Genomic DNA, 17,464 nt, shown 5'->3' on the forward strand with positions numbered 1-17,464 from the left:
TCTGCTGCCCAAGCTGGTAACCTTCTTTAAGGAGACTTCTAATCAGCTGCACACAAGCGAGCTGTACGGAGTTAGATGGCATTGAATGGAGAGACAGAGATGATATCATCGGTGTTCCTTTGGAGCCGCTGCCGGATGACTTCTCTGAGCTCCGTGCAAAGGCAGTGGTCGGGAGCTTGGCACACTTCACGACAGCCTCCACCCACTGCTGGGAGCTCACCCACAGCAAATGCAAGCATTTTTTATTCCTATGTAGTTCGATCACTGACACCAAAATTAGAAAAAAAAATTCAGTGACTTTGTCACACACGACAACTGTCTGGTTGAGGACATCTTTGACTTCCGAGTGCAGATGATGGATAACCTCTACTATGTAGGCCACGCCCAGATCCTTCAGATCCATGAGGGACTGAACAAACGGAATGAACCACAGGAATGTGCTGTTGTGAACACGCATGTCTTGACCGATGTCTGATTGAAGCACGCTGGCTAATGTTTCCATCTCTTCGTACATGTTAGGGCAATAATCTGGGCAAATGGCTGATCTCCAGCCTGAATCCTAAAATGAAAGAAATACTGACATTCAGATAAAAAAGCACCGTTCAGGACAGGTTTAGCACATAAGTGGTAAACGAGAAAACATATGGCTTGATGTTCCTATTTTGGTTTCCACACACACATACATAGCCCCAAGAAAGTGAAGGCATAGTCCAATTTTTAGGTTAAGGTGTCACAAAAAGGTAAATTTACAACACCTCCATGTACTCTGACCTTCCTTCCCATTTGCTGTTTTTGATTTCTGGTCACGTCACTTATCTTCCCGATCCCATAAACTTTCCACCCTTCCTAACTGTGCTTAAGAATGAATTTCCGAAAGTGTGCAAAATTGTAGGTAAAGTCCACTTTTCCCCCCGCACAGCATCGGTTCAGACAGAAAGCCTTTATGCAGCAGTTGATTGAGAACAGCTTCTCATCATAAAAGCAGCGATCCAACTAATTACGTAAAACACCGTCTTAAAAGATAAAAGCAATACAATGTCATCTGAATTCTCAAAATGTTTTATACCTTTTTGGTCTTTTCAGGATTATAATTGTATACAATCTGGCTGCAAGTCACCATATCATCCATACACGACTCCGGTTCTAACTTGGTCCTTAAATATTAAGAATAAATAGAAATTACGGAAATGAAAGGAAAAAAAGAAGAAACGCTAACGTTAAGTAAGCTTCAACAGCCTTTCTTCCGGAGGCTGTTTTTAAACCCTGCCGTACGATGGCACGAACCTCACAGAGCTGTTCCGGATACTCTGGATCTCTCGGTTGTAGCTCCGGTTGTTGATGATGGTTTGAAATGCCTCGATAGGGTCAATGAGCTGCCCCCAGACCTTGGATCCAAGGCGATCCAGAATCACCATGAAACAGTGTAACGCTGGCCAGAAAGGATCCCCACTATCGTCTGAAATACAATGGAGTTATTGCCAAATTACAGAACGATTAGAAGAGATGCTAAAATATGTTGAGAATGACGCATTCTTTATCTGGGGAGCAACAAAACCGAAAGCGAAGCAGCAAATAGTTTAACGTAAAGTGCTGCCAATTACAGGTTTCAAAAAGCTGGCAAATTCTTAAATGTTTTTACACATTTTTCAATACTATACACCTCCGTAAGAAACTTTTAAATAGAGAACAAATGAGAGCGTCTAGGTAAACTAAATTTTCTCACCATTTTAACACCCTTGAAACAATCTTTCCTACTCAGCTCAACTTCTCCCAGAACTTTATACTCTCTCCAATAAATAAGAGAAGAAAAGTAGAGGGAAAAATGGGCAAAAGAAAGACTGGTACTTACGGATCTAAACAAATTCCATGTTACAAGAAAGAGTGGTTTAGCGTGACCCCGAGCAGTGCGCCATCCGGCTGGCGTAAAGGATGGAATCCCTTAGCTAGTGGGTGAGCAGAGACGCAGAGCCTCCATCCACCTGTATCGCAACGTGGCTTTGTTGGTATCTGCTTTCATCCAGTGGCAGGAATTCCCATCACTCAGGAGCTCTAACCTCCAGTCCTTTCCCTCTCTATCAGACAAGCAGAGGCAAGACGCTGCCCTGCTTAACGACCTTCAATGGCTCCTCAATGTCTTCCCAGAAAATTCAAAGGCCTCATCAGGTAGGCATAACAAGACCCTGTTCGACTGTTGCTTTCCTGTTATTTGTCACACTTCCATAATCATTCCCAATCTACAGCAAAAACAGCTAGCTGGCTTTTTCCCAAATAAGAACCGGAATGCCTCGCTATTAGCGCCACCTATCAAAATCCTATCTGTCCTCCAAGTCCAGCCCGAAAGCTTCCTCCTGTATCGAATGGTCCCCAGCCACAGAATCTTCCTTCCCAGCATCTTCTGGGGTGAGAACTCTCTGCTTTATTTCCCTCTTAGACTCTCAGACTATACTTTCCAGAAGTCATTCGTGTACACCTTCTCATGCACTTTTTTATCCTCTAATGCAGCTGACATACCGTCTTAAGTCTAGTGAGCTCTCAAATTAAAGGATGTCCTCGATTAAGTGAAGACAATTAAGAAAGGTCTCTTAAAGAGATGCCTCACATTCTGAAGGTTAGGGGAGGTGGATTAACGAAAACAAAATTTTTTTGTGCAAGACACATGGAAAGAAATGAACAATTTATGTAGTAAATGCTGGCAAATGAATTAGTAATAACCTTACTCAGGAATAATCCAGCAAGAAAATACATAGGATCAAAAAAAAAAGAACATATTTTAGAATCTCCCAGAAATGAGTTTATATCCACACTGAAGTTTTCTAAAGAAAAGCCAAAATGGGAAAAATTATGTTTTCACCGGATCCAGCATGCTTGGTCTTTACTGATTCATTCTTTCATAAAGAAGTAAGATTAGAAACACTTATATAAACACAAATCCTCCTTGATCATCTGACATGACCACGAGCAAAGAAAGCTGGGGTTTAATAGTAAACACGACGACAAGTTTTAGACCTTATTTTGTAGACGTTCTGAGCAGTGCTGTCCAACAGAACGTCCCATGAGGATTGTTGGGTACGGTAGCCCCCAGGCACATCCAGCTACTGAGTTCTTGGAGTACAAGTGGAACCACATTTTTAATTTTATTTTAATTAAATTGAAAGAGCCATATTCAGCTAGCAGTCACCAGGCTGGACAGTGAAACCAGAAAGAAATGAAATGAAGAACCAGGAAAAAGGGAGACAGTGGACGACAGGGGATACATTAGAAATGTATCTCCTACAGGTTCTAGTCTGCTTCTACCACGAACGGGGCGTTCTCATGTGAAAAAGCAAGCTGACTTCTCTGTGCTCTGGTCTCTTCTTTTGTGAAAGTGGGGTGATGAATTACACTCTAAACGTCCCTTCTGACTTAGAATCCTGAATCTGTGGCCTAAACCACAAAATGTTCATTCTTCTTTTCTCCACACCACACCCCCAATTCTCGCAGTGACCCCGGGATTTTAAAAGTGCATCATCATCACAGTATTCAAAAGCATTTAGGAAACAGAGTTCATTACCGTCTGACTGCCTCTCCATGGTGTGAAGTATCAACTGCATAAAATCGTTCTCTTTGTCCGAGCCCAACAACAGTGAATCCATGGCCTGCTCTTCAAGAATGGTAAGCAACATGCAGATACCTGTAAGATCATTCAGTTTTCTTGAATTAAGTTATATTCTAATGCCTTCTCTGGCTTAGCTGATAAAAGTAACATGGCAGAAAGATAAAGCGAAACAGTATCCAGTTGCTCACACATTTAACTCTGGCATTTTCACACAGAACTGCTCCTAAATAACGAGATAGCGGACTGATTTGAGAACAAAAAGGGAATGCAGTACAAACGTGCTTAGAAAACAATATCTAAGATGACTGCCACACATTTCATATTTCATTAAATCTAACATGGCTTTAATTTTAAGATCATCATATTTCAAGTGCCAATCACTGCCAAATATGATACATGACTATAAGACCTAGACTCAGTAAAGCAGGTGGGCCTCTTCTGAGTTGGACTGGACCTTTGTTTTAAATAGATCAAACCTATTAAAGTCACCTGCTCTATTAATATTTTGTTATATCTAATATTGCTTTACATAAAAGATCTACTTGCCATACTTGAAAATGTTACCTCCTACATAGAAAGTTTCTAGGATAAACAATGTTTAAAACGAGATGTGTAATAGTTACATCAACGACAGAAGAACTGGAAACTATGAAATCTTGTATTTCGCATTTTGATAAGATTACCAAGAGATCACTCTCTTTGCAGGATACTCATAAAAACTATAGAAAAATACAAATTATAATTGTGTAGGGACAACACACTCACCTAGCCAATAGTTTTTGTAGTTTGTAGTATCATACATGTGTGAGGGCAGAAGAACCAGTTTACCCTTCTCGAGGACAGAGGAAGTATAAATGTCTGGACTTTCTAAAAGCCCCAACTCGATGACTTTAAAGAGGCAAGTCAAAACCTCCTGTAAGTCATAGTAATCGTCCCTGTCCACTTTCCCCAGGCCTTTTGCGGTCAGGATGGCCCAGCGCCGAACCTGAAAGCAGAAGAGAGTTGCTACTTCATTCCACAGACAACAAAAAACTAGGTAAGAAAATAGGATTCCCTCTAGATTTTAAAAGACACGAGATACTAATTAATGCAAAGTGTGGACCTTATTTGATCCTGATTTGAATAAACTAACCCTAATAAAGCATTTCTGAGGCAATCATCTCCATTCATTTAAACGCTGGCTAGGAATATGACATTAAAAGATTATTTTCAGTGCGGTGATAGCATTGCTTTGTTGTTTTAAAAAGTCCTCATGGGCTCCCAGTCACGATGGCAGAGTAGGTAAATGCCGTGCCCGCCTCCTCCCGTGACCACATCGAAATCGCAACCCAATTACAGAACCGCCCTGGAGAACCCCCCGCAGATCGGCTGACCAGGACCCCTGTAACTACGGATATAAAGCAGCAGCCACATCGAGACGACAAAAATAAAAAAATACAAAGTCCTCATCTCTTAGAGACACATACGGAAGTATTTTTATGGATGAAACGCTCTGGTGTCTCGGGTTTGCTCTAACTAATCCAAAAAGGCAGTAGTAGAATATTGACATGTACTGATAACTGATAAAGCTCAGTGATGAACATATGAGAGCTCATTATACCATTCTACTTTTGTGTGTAATTTTCCATAACAAAATTTTAAAAAGGAAAGAAAAAAAAAGAAAAGAAAGTCAAAATAAAAACCTGGGCAATAGGCTCAATGTCGGGCTTCAACACTCTGGTGCTGCTCTCTGCTCTGCTCTGATTCGTCTGCCCCTCTTCATTTCCAGTACCTAGGAACTGGATTTCCTACCCTCCCCTCTTTCACCCCCTTCCCCCAGACTTTAAAAAATCTCATCTATTAGCAAAATAATTTTTTCAATTGTTTTCAATTAGCAAAATGTTTTAACCAGTATTTCCATGTGCTTGGAGTAGGGTAGGCAGGCAAGGAAAGCAAAAGAGGAAGTCCTTCTTCGTTGGTTCAGGTTGACAGACTGAAAGAAGTTCAAAGTACTCCCTTATCTGTCTTTTAAGCTGAATCATCACCCGTCAGAAATATTCTCTTACCCTCTTGGATCTCTTCTTCTTTAACCCCACAGCACCTCCACTTAACTATAGTCATTTTACAAAATGAAAATAATCTTGATGAACATTTCAACAAAACACACACCCAACACTTCTACTACAGCTATCTATATATGTGAAAGTACAATACGTCCTTCCACTGCTCGACGCTCATACTCACCATTTCATTGGGATGGACCAAAAACAAATAGACCCCAGGATGCTTTTCAAAAACCTGAAAGGAGCAATTGGCCTGTTCCATCCGACAAAGTGCTTCAACGCATAATTCATCTACACAGAAGAAATAAAGCAATATACATAAGACATAAATCTTATCGACTTAACAAGATTCCCTAAATCTGGCTCCTTCAGTTGTTTCAAGTAAATGAAAACTTGTTCCTTTTTTTTTTAAGTGTGGCATAAAAAGGCTGATCATGTAAATTTAGGAATAATATTTACCTATCTGAAAGACTAACTGGTTCATTACAGTGTGGTTCCTATGAATGATTCTGACTAGTATATACATCTTTTTTTTTTACCCTTGGCATAATTATCTCCACAGGGTGTCTGCTTAGAAGTCTGGTTATAGATCCAATTCCATTGGCATCTTACATTTTGATTCACATGGACTGGAGTGATAATGATAAAGTCAGCTTTTCCCTCCAATGACTATTTTGTCCTACTCTCATTTACTGAATAATTCCTTTTCCCCACTGGTGTGAAACACTACCGCCATTAGATACTAAACTCCCCAAACACACATGGTGAACTTCTGGACTCTGCTCTGTCCCATTAGCCTATCCATGCCAGCACTGTCTTAATTCCTCTCTGGAAATTTCATTACTCTTTCAGAAGTGTCATGAACAGAACAAACCACACATTTACACGATCAGCTGAATCAACTCTGTCAAGCTTCAAAGAACACTCAGTAACAGTGGCAGGCACTGAGTAAGAGACAGTGACTAGGAAAGCGTGAGGGGACTTCCTGGGGTGCTGGCATTTTCTTCATCTGGGTGGTGGCTACAGAAGTGTGTTTAGTTTGTGAAAAACTACTAAGCTTATATGTGTGTGTGTGTGTGTGTGTACACACACACACACACACACACACACTTTCCTAGAAGTAATAGTCTTTAATGTTTGAAAAATGACTTAGAATTTTAAAATCTAATTATTTTAATTTAGAAAGATTTAATTAAATCTTTAGATCGACTTTCCAGTTTACTGAAAATACAAAGGATAGAGACGTAAGTTAAATAATATCACAAGAAAGCAATCGGAATAATCCCCAAAGTGCATTATTTATTCTACAGGGCAACTACATGGTCTCAACAAGTCAGTTAAGAAAAAACAACAAAAAGGTCTGTGCGCGTGTACGTACGAACAGACTGTATGGAATTAAGAGAGACTTAAGAAATAGGAACCAAATGCAATGTATCATTCCTGATTGAACTCTAAACAAATCAGCCAAAATACATTTTGCAATTACTGAGAAAGATGTTAAAATGAACTAGATATCAGATGCCTTAAAGGTATCGTTATTTTGTTAAATTTAACAGATCAAGAAAATGTCTTTGCTTTTAAGAGATTCATATTAAGAAATGCAAATATAAATGACCAAAATCTAGGCGGCCATGATACGCTATGCCACAATGATTAATGAAAACCACTGCAGCCCAGCAGTTCTCAACCAGAAGTGATTCTGCCCCTCCCGACTTCCAAAGGACATCTGGCAGTATTTGGACACTTTTGGTTTTTACAGCTGGGTCAAGGGAGAGCAGGACGCTATGGCATCTAGTGGACAGAGGCCAAGGATGCTAGTAAATATCCTACAATGGACAGCACAGCCCCCCAAACAATGATCACCCCGTCTAAAATATCAGTAGTGCCAAGGTTGAGAAACCCTGTTACAAATTACAAGAATAAAAATTAACTAAATGGACAGATGAATAAATATGTGATAAAGCAAATATAGTGAGATGTTAGCAACTGCAGAATCTGCGTGGTGCGTATGTGGTGTTCACCACAAAATTATTTTGTTTAGAATCTTCGGTAACAAAACGTTGGGAAAAATATTAAATAGTCTATGTTTAACGAACAGATTTTCAATAAAGATAAATCTAAATTCCTACAATCCTTGAAATAACAAAACTGACGTAACTCGTGGGACATGCAGATACTCACTAACACGTGCGTGTAAGAGCAGATAAGGATATTTCAGGATTTCAAGAAGAGGAACCCGAAGCTTATTTTCAAAGTCTTGGCCAGTAAAGTCAAACAGCTGTGCCTCTCCATTGTTGTCCACTATGTATAATTCATCATCATCTTCGATTTCTGCCCTCATGGATTTTTCAAAATGAATTATGAGACGTCGGGTTTCTAATTCCCATAAAACCTACAGGAAAACAAAAATAGGCAATATGCTTTATATATCTTATTATCAACAAAATACACTGGATGTGATGATCTTTCTAGAAAGCCTTCTCCTAACTATAAAAATTCAGAAGTACTAAATATCACATATCAGATTTGAAGAAAATAGTCACTAAACATGGCCATTTTTTTGATACACAAATATGAGGACGTAGAGCAAGAGATGTTTGAACACCACTTTTGCAGGGTTGCTATAAATATCTCAACACCCCTACCAAGTATACTCTACTAAAAAGGAAAGGAGAAGCTGGAGCTTCTTTGTCAAAGGCATGAGCCACCCCTTCCACGTCTTCCCTTCTATGTTCCAGCTATTGGTACTCACCTTACACATCAGCTGGTTTAAGACACTGGTTAGCCTCACAACTAGGAAATTTTGCAAATGCAAAAGTTTTCTGAACAAATTCATAAATAATCACCCTCTCCCTTTCTTTCTCTACTGTAGATATATCTGTGGTTTGTGTTCTGTTTTTCATCAGATAAACTAAATATTCAAAGCCAAGTATTTAAAATTACATGTTTCATTTTGGTTAGTATAACTAGAAAAATATACTTGCCTTTAGAGGTTTATACCATTTACCATTAAAAAAATGAAATGAGAAAAAAAAGGATCAACCAATAAAATAACCCAAGCCATTCAGACATCATTAACACTGTCAAAGTCTGACATAAAAACATAAACCAAAAAACCCCCAAACATCACTTCATTTCAAAAAAATGTTTCCTGTCAAACTGACTTAAAGGTGAGAAGTCAGAAAATTCTGCCTTAAGTTTCAATTCCATTCCATCAGTCAGCGAGCATTAAGTCAGCAATGAATTTACCAAAAGTGTATCAGCCTTCAAAGTGTAAATGACCAGTTCCCTGAACGCTTCCAACTGAGTTCAAATTTATTCTCTTCCGAGGTATCAAACTCTGAAAACTATCACACATCTACTGGAAATTACCTCGTGCAAGAACGGCAGCTCATCCCTGGCCTTGTGGTACTCGGCCACACACTCCAAGCAGTAGCAGAGGTCTTCGTCGGCGGTCTGAAATGCACTGGATGGGGTCTCGGATGCATAGAGCTTCAGGAAGTCGACGGTGGAAACGCCACCTGGCGTACACCAACAGCATGTGCTCATTCTGCACCTACATTCAGAAAAGATGGCAAAGATGAAGGAAAGAAACAAAGCAATACTTCGGGCCCATATTGTGTGAATGGGTATGCCCCCGCCTAACGCCCCTCGCCCTCACTTAAAATGCGCCTCCACCATGTCCAGAGCCATCTGCTGGCCAGCCTGTCAATCACGGACTAAACTCTGAGCCCACTCTTAAAAACTTACGACACGCGAAAAATATAATGAAATGAAAGCACTGTTAGTTAGAAACATCATAAGGCAATATACAGCTGTGCTATAAAGAAGGCTCGAAACTACGTAACACACGTAGAAAATACACTGAGACGGAATTATCGGTGCTGCCAAAGCAGAGTGGGGAATGAGCTAGAGACGGACTGGAACCCCGTCGAAACCTCAAGGAATCTCACACTCCCAGATGCTATGTTCCAGAAATCTCTGAAGGCATAAAAATCCATAAATATTAATCCACACCAATAACAAAAACCCAGAGAAGGGCTATCTCTTGTTTATAAAGTATATATACGTGAATTTGCCATAGAGCATCACTGCCCATAATTCACTACTCATCAACGCACTGTAACAGCAACAAATGTTAACCTGTTGCTACTAAGTCCCATACTTCAAGTTTCTGACTGTGTCCAACTTTAGTTTTTATAATACCATCAGAGCCTCCACCATCCAAACTCAAGTGAAAAGGTTAAGAGTAAATAATTTTCCAAATCCTAGCAATCTCAAGGAGAGCAAAGTAGCAAGATGGTACCAGGAAATTCCAAGAACCAAATATGTCAAAGATGTCAATGAAGATATGCGAGGCACGTTTATCAGAAATGCAGATGGCATGAAACTGGGAGGACCAGCAAATAGGATGGAAGCCAGAATCCAGAGATTTCAAACTCTAATGAGGTATAATTAAAGTAAGCTGAGATGCTCTATTTTTATGTCGAACGAAATGCATAGAAAAGCCAATAGGGTGCTGTCAGTCAGCATTATGTTGTGGCTAAACGAAAAGCAAATGTTTGCATGAAAATAAATGAGGGAGGGAAAGAAGGGCAGGAACAATACCAAGGTGAGCCTGGAGCACCTCACAGAGCCAGAAAGCACTCAAAATACAAAAGGGTGGGGGCATATCAAAGGGACCCAGGAGCCAATCCAAGAGAGCTCTCAACGGCCAAAGCGCAAACATTCTGGACAAAATAAATGTACTAGTGGAGTAGAGCCAACAGTATAAAGTTAATACGCGTGAGTTCACAGTGGCATAAATAAATGACTGAATAAACAAATGTAGGAGAAGGGATAAATCTTCCATATAGAAGAATTTCAAATAATACATATCAGTAGTCTCCATTCCAGGAACTTAACCCCACCCCATCTTGAACATGGGCTGGACTTGGTGGCCCGCCTCCAGAGAAGAGAGCACGCAAAAGGAAAAGCAGGGATTTCACAGTGGAGACACCTGGCCAACATGACCCAAACCAAGGGATCAGGGGCAACATCGCTGGTGACGTCATGCTGATAACCCGACATGTGATGAGGAAGCAGCTCCAACTCTGCAGTCTGTTTCTCCAAACCCGTAGCGCCCCCGTCTATTCATGAGGAAAACATCAGGCAAGCCCGAGTGGGTATTATCTAAACAGGTATCAGCCAGTCTGAAACAACGAAGAGGAAAATCACACCCGAAGGAAATCAAAGCAAGTGTTCTTTCACGAGACTACTGATTTATGGGGAATCAGCTAACAAACCTCATCAGGAGAAACCTGACCCTAACTACGTAAAATACCAGCCTAAAGGGGAAAAAAAGTTACAAACCTGACCTTAATTATGTAAAGTCTTACTCTTTTTATGCATAGAGCACAGATAAACATACAGTACACAGAGTGATATACAATATATCACTAATATTAAAAGTCACGGGAAACTCATAGGAAAAAATGTATAAAATGTTTCCTTTCAGGGAGGGAGAGAGGACAGTAAAAGGTTAAGAAATATGACCCAAATCATTGAATATTTGAGCACAGAAACTTGGCAGTGAGGTTTGTGAATGCGTATCACCCTAAAATTCGGAGTGCATAATCTCTGCTTATGACATCTTGACAGAAATCATTTAAATGCTCAGGTTTTTGTGGCATAATGCCAGTTCTTTAAACTGATTTTTTTTAAAAAACTACTTATTTTCTTCTTACATCCATGATTAAAGAATTATATATAAATGTATAAGCATAATTAAATACATATTTTGATTTTATAATCAAATACTTATGAATTTTTAAACTTATTAAATATTACATACCTTCTTCCTGCACCTAAAAAGAATTTAGGAAAGCTTTCAACATTGATGTACTACTACATATAGACAAGGACATTTAAAAAGGACATTTAAAAAGAGAGAGCAATCCAAATTTATACAGAAGAAATTTAATTTCACTAAGTCTTAAATTCGGTTTCCTGAAAAGCAGAACAAAAGATAACATGAGGGACACAGTTCTCACTTGAGGGGAAAAAAAAAAAAAAAAGGATGCCAGTTCAGCGGGAGAGTCCTGCCCTTTCCTGATACTAATTCGATTAAGCTGATTGATGCCTGCCTTGTTGCAAATTAGGGACTACGAAGTAACAGTGAACATTACTAGGCACTGCAGAATATAAAATTATTTTATTCAAAAGAGAATTTCTTATATCTGAAAGGCCAATTTCATAATACTAAGAAGTCTGCAGAGAAGTTAGTTTTTTTCTGGTGATCTAAGTCAATGTGGGGAGTGAACTCAGATTCAATAGAAAGTGAAACTTCTTTGAGGTTTCTTAATTGTTTTGAGCATGATTTGACAAGAGTAAAAGACTGCATAAACTGAAACTAAGGGACTGAAGTACAAATGATACCTCTATGACATTTTAAAAGCGTAGTTAGCAAAACAAACTTTCCATTAAGAAAATTATGGAGTCTGCTTTTTATTCCCCTCAGAGAGCTAGCCTATCTCCACTCCACAAAGTAAGACTAACTTTTCTCAGAGGAGGTGGGAGTGACTGCCACATGCTCTGTAAGTGCCATGGAATCTGGAACACAGAGAACAGTGCGACGGTGCACTCCAGCAACAGAAACGTTTCCGTGATTCCTACCAAATGGCCATAATGTGTGTGCTTATGTCCTCAAATCGAAAATCATCACAGGCCTGAAAGCTAAGCCCAACAAACTCCGAATAGGGCATGTCATAATTTTTCTTTTGAGGGAAAATTACTTGTAGAGGACCGTGAATCTTCTAAGTTTCTGCACAACTCTGTTCTTCTGGAGGTCAGTTTTGTTCACTTCAACTGCCTGGCACCATTACTGAACCACAGATGAGGTATCCAGGGAACCATCAAGCTGCAGGACAGAAGTAAGTACCACTTCCCATGCATCAAAACGAGCTGATTTTTCCCTCCTGGATCAGGAACAAGACAAGGCTGTCCTCTATTACCAGTACTATTCAATATAGTACTGGAAATCCTAGCTAGAGCAATCAAGCAAGAGAAAGAAATAAAAGGCATCCAAACAGGGAATGAAGAAAAACTGTCACTTTTTGCAGACAACACGATCCTCTATATAGAAAACCCTAAAGGCTCCACTAAAAACCCATCAGAAATTATAAACAGTTTCAGGATACAAAATCAATGTTCAAAAATCCACAGCGGTGCTTGCTTCGGCAGCACATATACTAAAATTGGAACAATACAGAGAAGATTAGCATGGCCCCTGCACAAGGATGATACGCAAATTCGTGAAGCGTTCCGTATTTTTAAAAAAATCATAGTGTTTCTATCCTAACAATGAATTTTCATAAAAATGGGGAAAAATTCATTTTGCAATTCCAACAAAAAGAATAAAATATCTAGAAACAAACCTAATGAAACATGTGAAGGACCTATACACTGAAAACCATAAGACGATATTAAAAGAAATTGAAAAAGACACAAAGAAATGGAAAGTTACTTTGTGTTCGTGGATTGGAAGAATCAGTATAGTTAAAATGACCATATTACCCCAAGCATTATGCAGATTTAATGAAATCCTCCATCAAAAGCCATCTGTTGAATCATTTTTGAACTATCTGCTTCCATTCTTAGACTCTAGTCTGATCCACTATTTTGTGTGTCTACTTACACATCAGTACCAAACTGCTTGAATATTATAGCTTTAAAATGCATTTTAAATAATTTTCGACAAAAGAGCCAAAAACACAATGGAGAAAGGAAAGCCTCTTCAATAAATGATGCTGGGAAAATTGGAAAGCCACATGCAAAAGGATGAAACTAGATTGCCCCCTGTCATCATACACTAAAATTAACTCAAAATGGATCAAAGACCTAAATATAAGACCCGAAACAATAAATTGCGTAGAAGAAACCAGAGGTACTAAACCCAGGGACCTTGGATTTAGAGAGTTTATGAATTTGACCTCAAAGGCAAGGGAAGTAAAAGCAAAAATGAGACTATATGAATGAGACTCTATCAAACTAAGAAGCTTCTGCATAGTAAAAGAAACCATCAACAAGGCAAAGAGGCAACCATCCGAATGGGAGAATATATTTGCAAACAACGATAAGGACCTAATGTCCAAAGTATATAAAGAACTCATACAACTCAACAACAAAAAAGCAATCCAATTAAAAAACAAGCAGACTTGAAGAGACTTCTCCCAAGAAGACATACAAATAAAAAGTTGCCAAGAAGCCAACAGACATATGAAAAGTTGCTCAACTTCACTAGCTATTAGGGAAATGCAAATTAAAACCACAATGAGATATCCCCTCGCATGTGTTAGAATGGCTGTTTATCAACTAGACAAGTAATAACCAGGTCGAGAAGATGCGGAGAAAAAGGAAGCCTCCTACTCTGCTGGCAAGAATGTAAACTGGTACAACCACTATGAAAAACAGTACAGAGGTTCCTCAAAAAACTGAGAATAGCATTACCATAAGACCCAGCAATCTCTCTTCTCGGTATTTACCCCTAAAACCTGAAAACATTTATCCACAAAGATATGTGGACCCCAATATTCATAGCAGCCTTACTCATGGTGGGCAGGACATGGAAGCAACCTATGACAGATGGATAAAAGATGTGGTACATATATACGAGGGAATATTACTCGGCCGTAAGACGAAATGCTGCCATTTGCAACATGGATGGACAATGAGATAATCATGCTAAGCGAATTCAGTAAAACAGAAAAAGTTGAAAACCATCCTTTCTTCTTTCCTTCCCAACTAAACTTCTTGAAAAAGTAATTTAGATTCACTTCTTCAGTCCCTTTGCAATGTGATTTCTACCCTTATTTCACTGTTTTCACCACGGCCCTTAATTATCTCTGCACTACCAAATCCAATAGGTTCTTTGACTCCTTTAAAGCATATGATTTCACGAAGATATAAAACTGAAAGCAACAGACAGACATAGCAAACTGAGACTTGTGGAAAGTGGATTAGTGGTTACCAGGGGAAATGGGGGGGGAGGGAAGAGGTAGGTTAAAGGTAAAAAGTATCAAATATTTGGCTAGGAAGGAAATCTAACTTTGGGTGGTGAACACACGATGCAATATATAAATGACAGATTGTTGAACTGTACCCTCGAAAGTCATTTGATTTTATCACCCAATGTCACCCCAAAACTTTTAATTAAAAAAGTTCTTTACAAAGGAGCTGATTTTATTAATGTCTACCTTGTACAAACAAGCTGATGTGCCAATAATACAGGATACCTCGCGGTACAGCTTTCCACAGACTTGCCCTGGGGATATCATTTCTCAGTATTAGCTAGCCAGAAACTTCAAATAACCATCACTTTCTTCTTTCCTTCCCAATTGAGCTTCTTGAAAAAGTAATCTAGATTCACTTCTTCAGTCCCCTTGCACTGTGCTTTCTACCCTTATTTCACTGTGTTCACTGCGGTCCTTAATTAACTGTCTTACCAAATCCAAGAGGTCCTTTGACTCCTTGACAGCACATGAAAACGCTGACCGTGCATTCCTTAGCTGAGGCAACACGTCGCTCTTTCTGTTCCTCTACCCGATCTCTTTCGCAATCACCTTTTCCTCCCCCCCACCCCCTCCTCACTAAATATTAATTTCCAAAGGCTTCTCCTCAGGACTCTAACCTCTTCATTCAATATCCTCTTTCTGGGTGACCTAATTCAAACCACTGCTTCAACTATTACCTACACTGAATCTTCTCAAGGACCGAGAATGTGTGTAACCCTTGTAACGCAATGCTTAACTACATTTCCGCTACTCCGTACATGACGGCCTAGCCAAGAATTCCACAAAAATATATCCAATATCCAATCGCACAGGAAATCTCGACTCGCCCAACAGGCACCTCAAAATAAACAATCAGAACAGAACAAAGTCCTTCCCTGAAAAGTGGTATTTTCTATACCCATAGCATTAACTCCCTTCAGTTTTCAAACCAGTAACCTGGGAATTTATCCTATACTCTCCTCTCCCTCAGCCTCATCTCTCTGAGCTCCAGAGTCTACCTTCTCAATCACGTCCGTACGCTATTCTCAGTGAGACTGCCACTGCCACAGTTTAATACGTTTCTGTTATTTGTATGGATCTGAGAAGAAGCCTAAGTGGAATTCTTCTGCCTCTTATTTGATCTACCACCAATTCTTCCTCCAAAATGCTGCCAAAGGGGAAAGAAAAAACTGGACTTTGAAAACACAAATGACTTCTCCAGTTTTGGGTTAAAATTCAAAATTTTGAGGTCACCACACAAGGCCCTCCATGATGTGGCTTCAGCATCATCTCTTGCCCCGCTCCCCCGCCAACTTGCTCTTCCTACAACGCTTCAAGGTGTTTGGCATTCTCTGCCTTTATGGACGCTCTCCCATCTTCCAGGTATGAACACCTGCCCTCCATACCTCTGCCTGGTTCTTAACCCTGAAGGTGCATCAAACTCACCAAAGAAACTTTAAAAAAAAAAATAGATGAGATACTATGATAAAATTCAGATTCATTTTGTTTAAAGAATTCCTCCAGAGATTCTGATAAAAATCCAGATTTGAGAACTACCCGTGTGCAACCCAACCCTGAGTGTTATCATGTCTGTGAGCTTCTCGGACCCTCCTCTCCTGACCAGTCTGTCTTTGATGACTTTCCTGTCATCTCAGGACTCTGCATATGATTCTATCATTGCGCAGACCCCGGGCTGAGCTGCTTACTTATGCTTCCCACCTCGACCACTCGCCTGCTTCATCCTCAGCAATTCTGAATCTGTAGGGCAAGAATCTGTTTTGTATATCATTTCTACTCCAGGGCTTGACACATATTCAGTGACTGAGAAAATGTCTTAAATGTTTATTTAAAAAATAATTACCTGGGCTAAGGCTTACAGAGAAGTGATCCTTTCAGTTGAGATTCCTGGGCTTACTTGTGAATGGGTGAAGATTTGCATTCACATGTAACCAGACTCTGGCCCCAAAAGAACATTTCTGAAATAAGAAAAAAAAAAACACCTGATGAAATGATTTTTATACTCTTTATCTCATCTGAGTTTCACGTCAATTCTATTAAATAGAGCCAGATGTTCTCATTTGATGAAAAAGCTCCAGCTCAGAGAGATGAGACAACTTGACTGTGGGAGCACAATGAAGAAATGGTGTAACTGGGATTCTGACTCTACAGGGACTAGTTCCACAGGGGACCGGCCCTACTCAGGGAACAGCTAAGGCCCTCCGTCAAAAACTCCCCGAGAACGCGAATGCAGGTAAGATCTGCCCTAGGATCGTAATTAACGTCTCTTGTCACTTTAAGCGGCCAACTCTTCCTCCTAAGCGTAGGGTTCTTCAAGCCCCGTGCCCAGTCCCCTCCGGCCATGCCAGCCTGCAGCACGCCGCCGCTCCTAGAAGGTGAGCGCGGCGGACAAAGCCCCCTCGGCTGGTTGTCAGCGCTTCATCACCTTCAGGTGGAGCAGGGAAGGCTCAGGTGGCCATTCCGGAGGACTCTCTCCAAAGCGAGACTCCGGGGCAGAAGGAAAGAAGGGGAGTACAGAAGTCGACTTTCTACAGTGAGACCCCCCCACACTTCCCCCCCAAGGACACTACGCCGAGCCCAGACCAAAAGTAGTTCACACGATACCACAGTGTAGACGACAGGGAGGAGTGTGGCGGGGGAAGAGTCCCGGCGCCCGGGACACCGGGCTGCAAGGAGGCGCCAGGGGGGAGGCACCAGAGGGGACCACCCCCCCTCCCCCGCCGGACGCTACAGGAATGCTCCCGCCTGAGGCCCGCGACCCTCTGGAGAAGTGCTGCAGA

The 17,464-nt window shown here is 40.4% G+C and overlaps 1 protein-coding gene and 1 non-coding gene across 2 annotated transcripts in view; one reads left to right on the forward strand and one right to left on the reverse strand.

The window, feature by feature from the left end:
- SETX (senataxin) overlaps positions 1-17,464 on the reverse strand; it is a 56,054-nt gene that overhangs the window by 38,313 nt on the left and 277 nt on the right. Inside the window, exons 2-10 of the mRNA XM_006918173.3 lie at positions 16,528-16,642; positions 9,010-9,193; positions 7,819-8,029; positions 5,819-5,928; positions 4,361-4,580; positions 3,551-3,670; positions 1,285-1,456; positions 1,067-1,154; positions 1-559 (exon numbers count right to left, since the gene is read on the reverse strand). Of these exons, the coding sequence (XP_006918235.1) occupies positions 1-559; positions 1,067-1,154; positions 1,285-1,456; positions 3,551-3,670; positions 4,361-4,580; positions 5,819-5,928; positions 7,819-8,029; positions 9,010-9,186 (1,657 nt within the window). The 5' untranslated portion in view covers positions 9,187-9,193; positions 16,528-16,642. The remainder of the gene's footprint in view (positions 560-1,066; positions 1,155-1,284; positions 1,457-3,550; positions 3,671-4,360; positions 4,581-5,818; positions 5,929-7,818; positions 8,030-9,009; positions 9,194-16,527; positions 16,643-17,464) is intronic.
- LOC112484836 lies at positions 12,843-12,949 on the forward strand. Its single transcript, XR_003048244.1, has one exon. It is a non-coding gene; the product is annotated as a U6 spliceosomal RNA (small nuclear RNA).

Source organism: Pteropus alecto, unplaced genomic scaffold (genome assembly GCF_000325575.1).
Source record: "Pteropus alecto unplaced genomic scaffold, ASM32557v1 scaffold67, whole genome shotgun sequence".
In the NCBI taxonomy this organism is placed as follows: domain Eukaryota; kingdom Metazoa; phylum Chordata; class Mammalia; order Chiroptera; family Pteropodidae; genus Pteropus; species Pteropus alecto.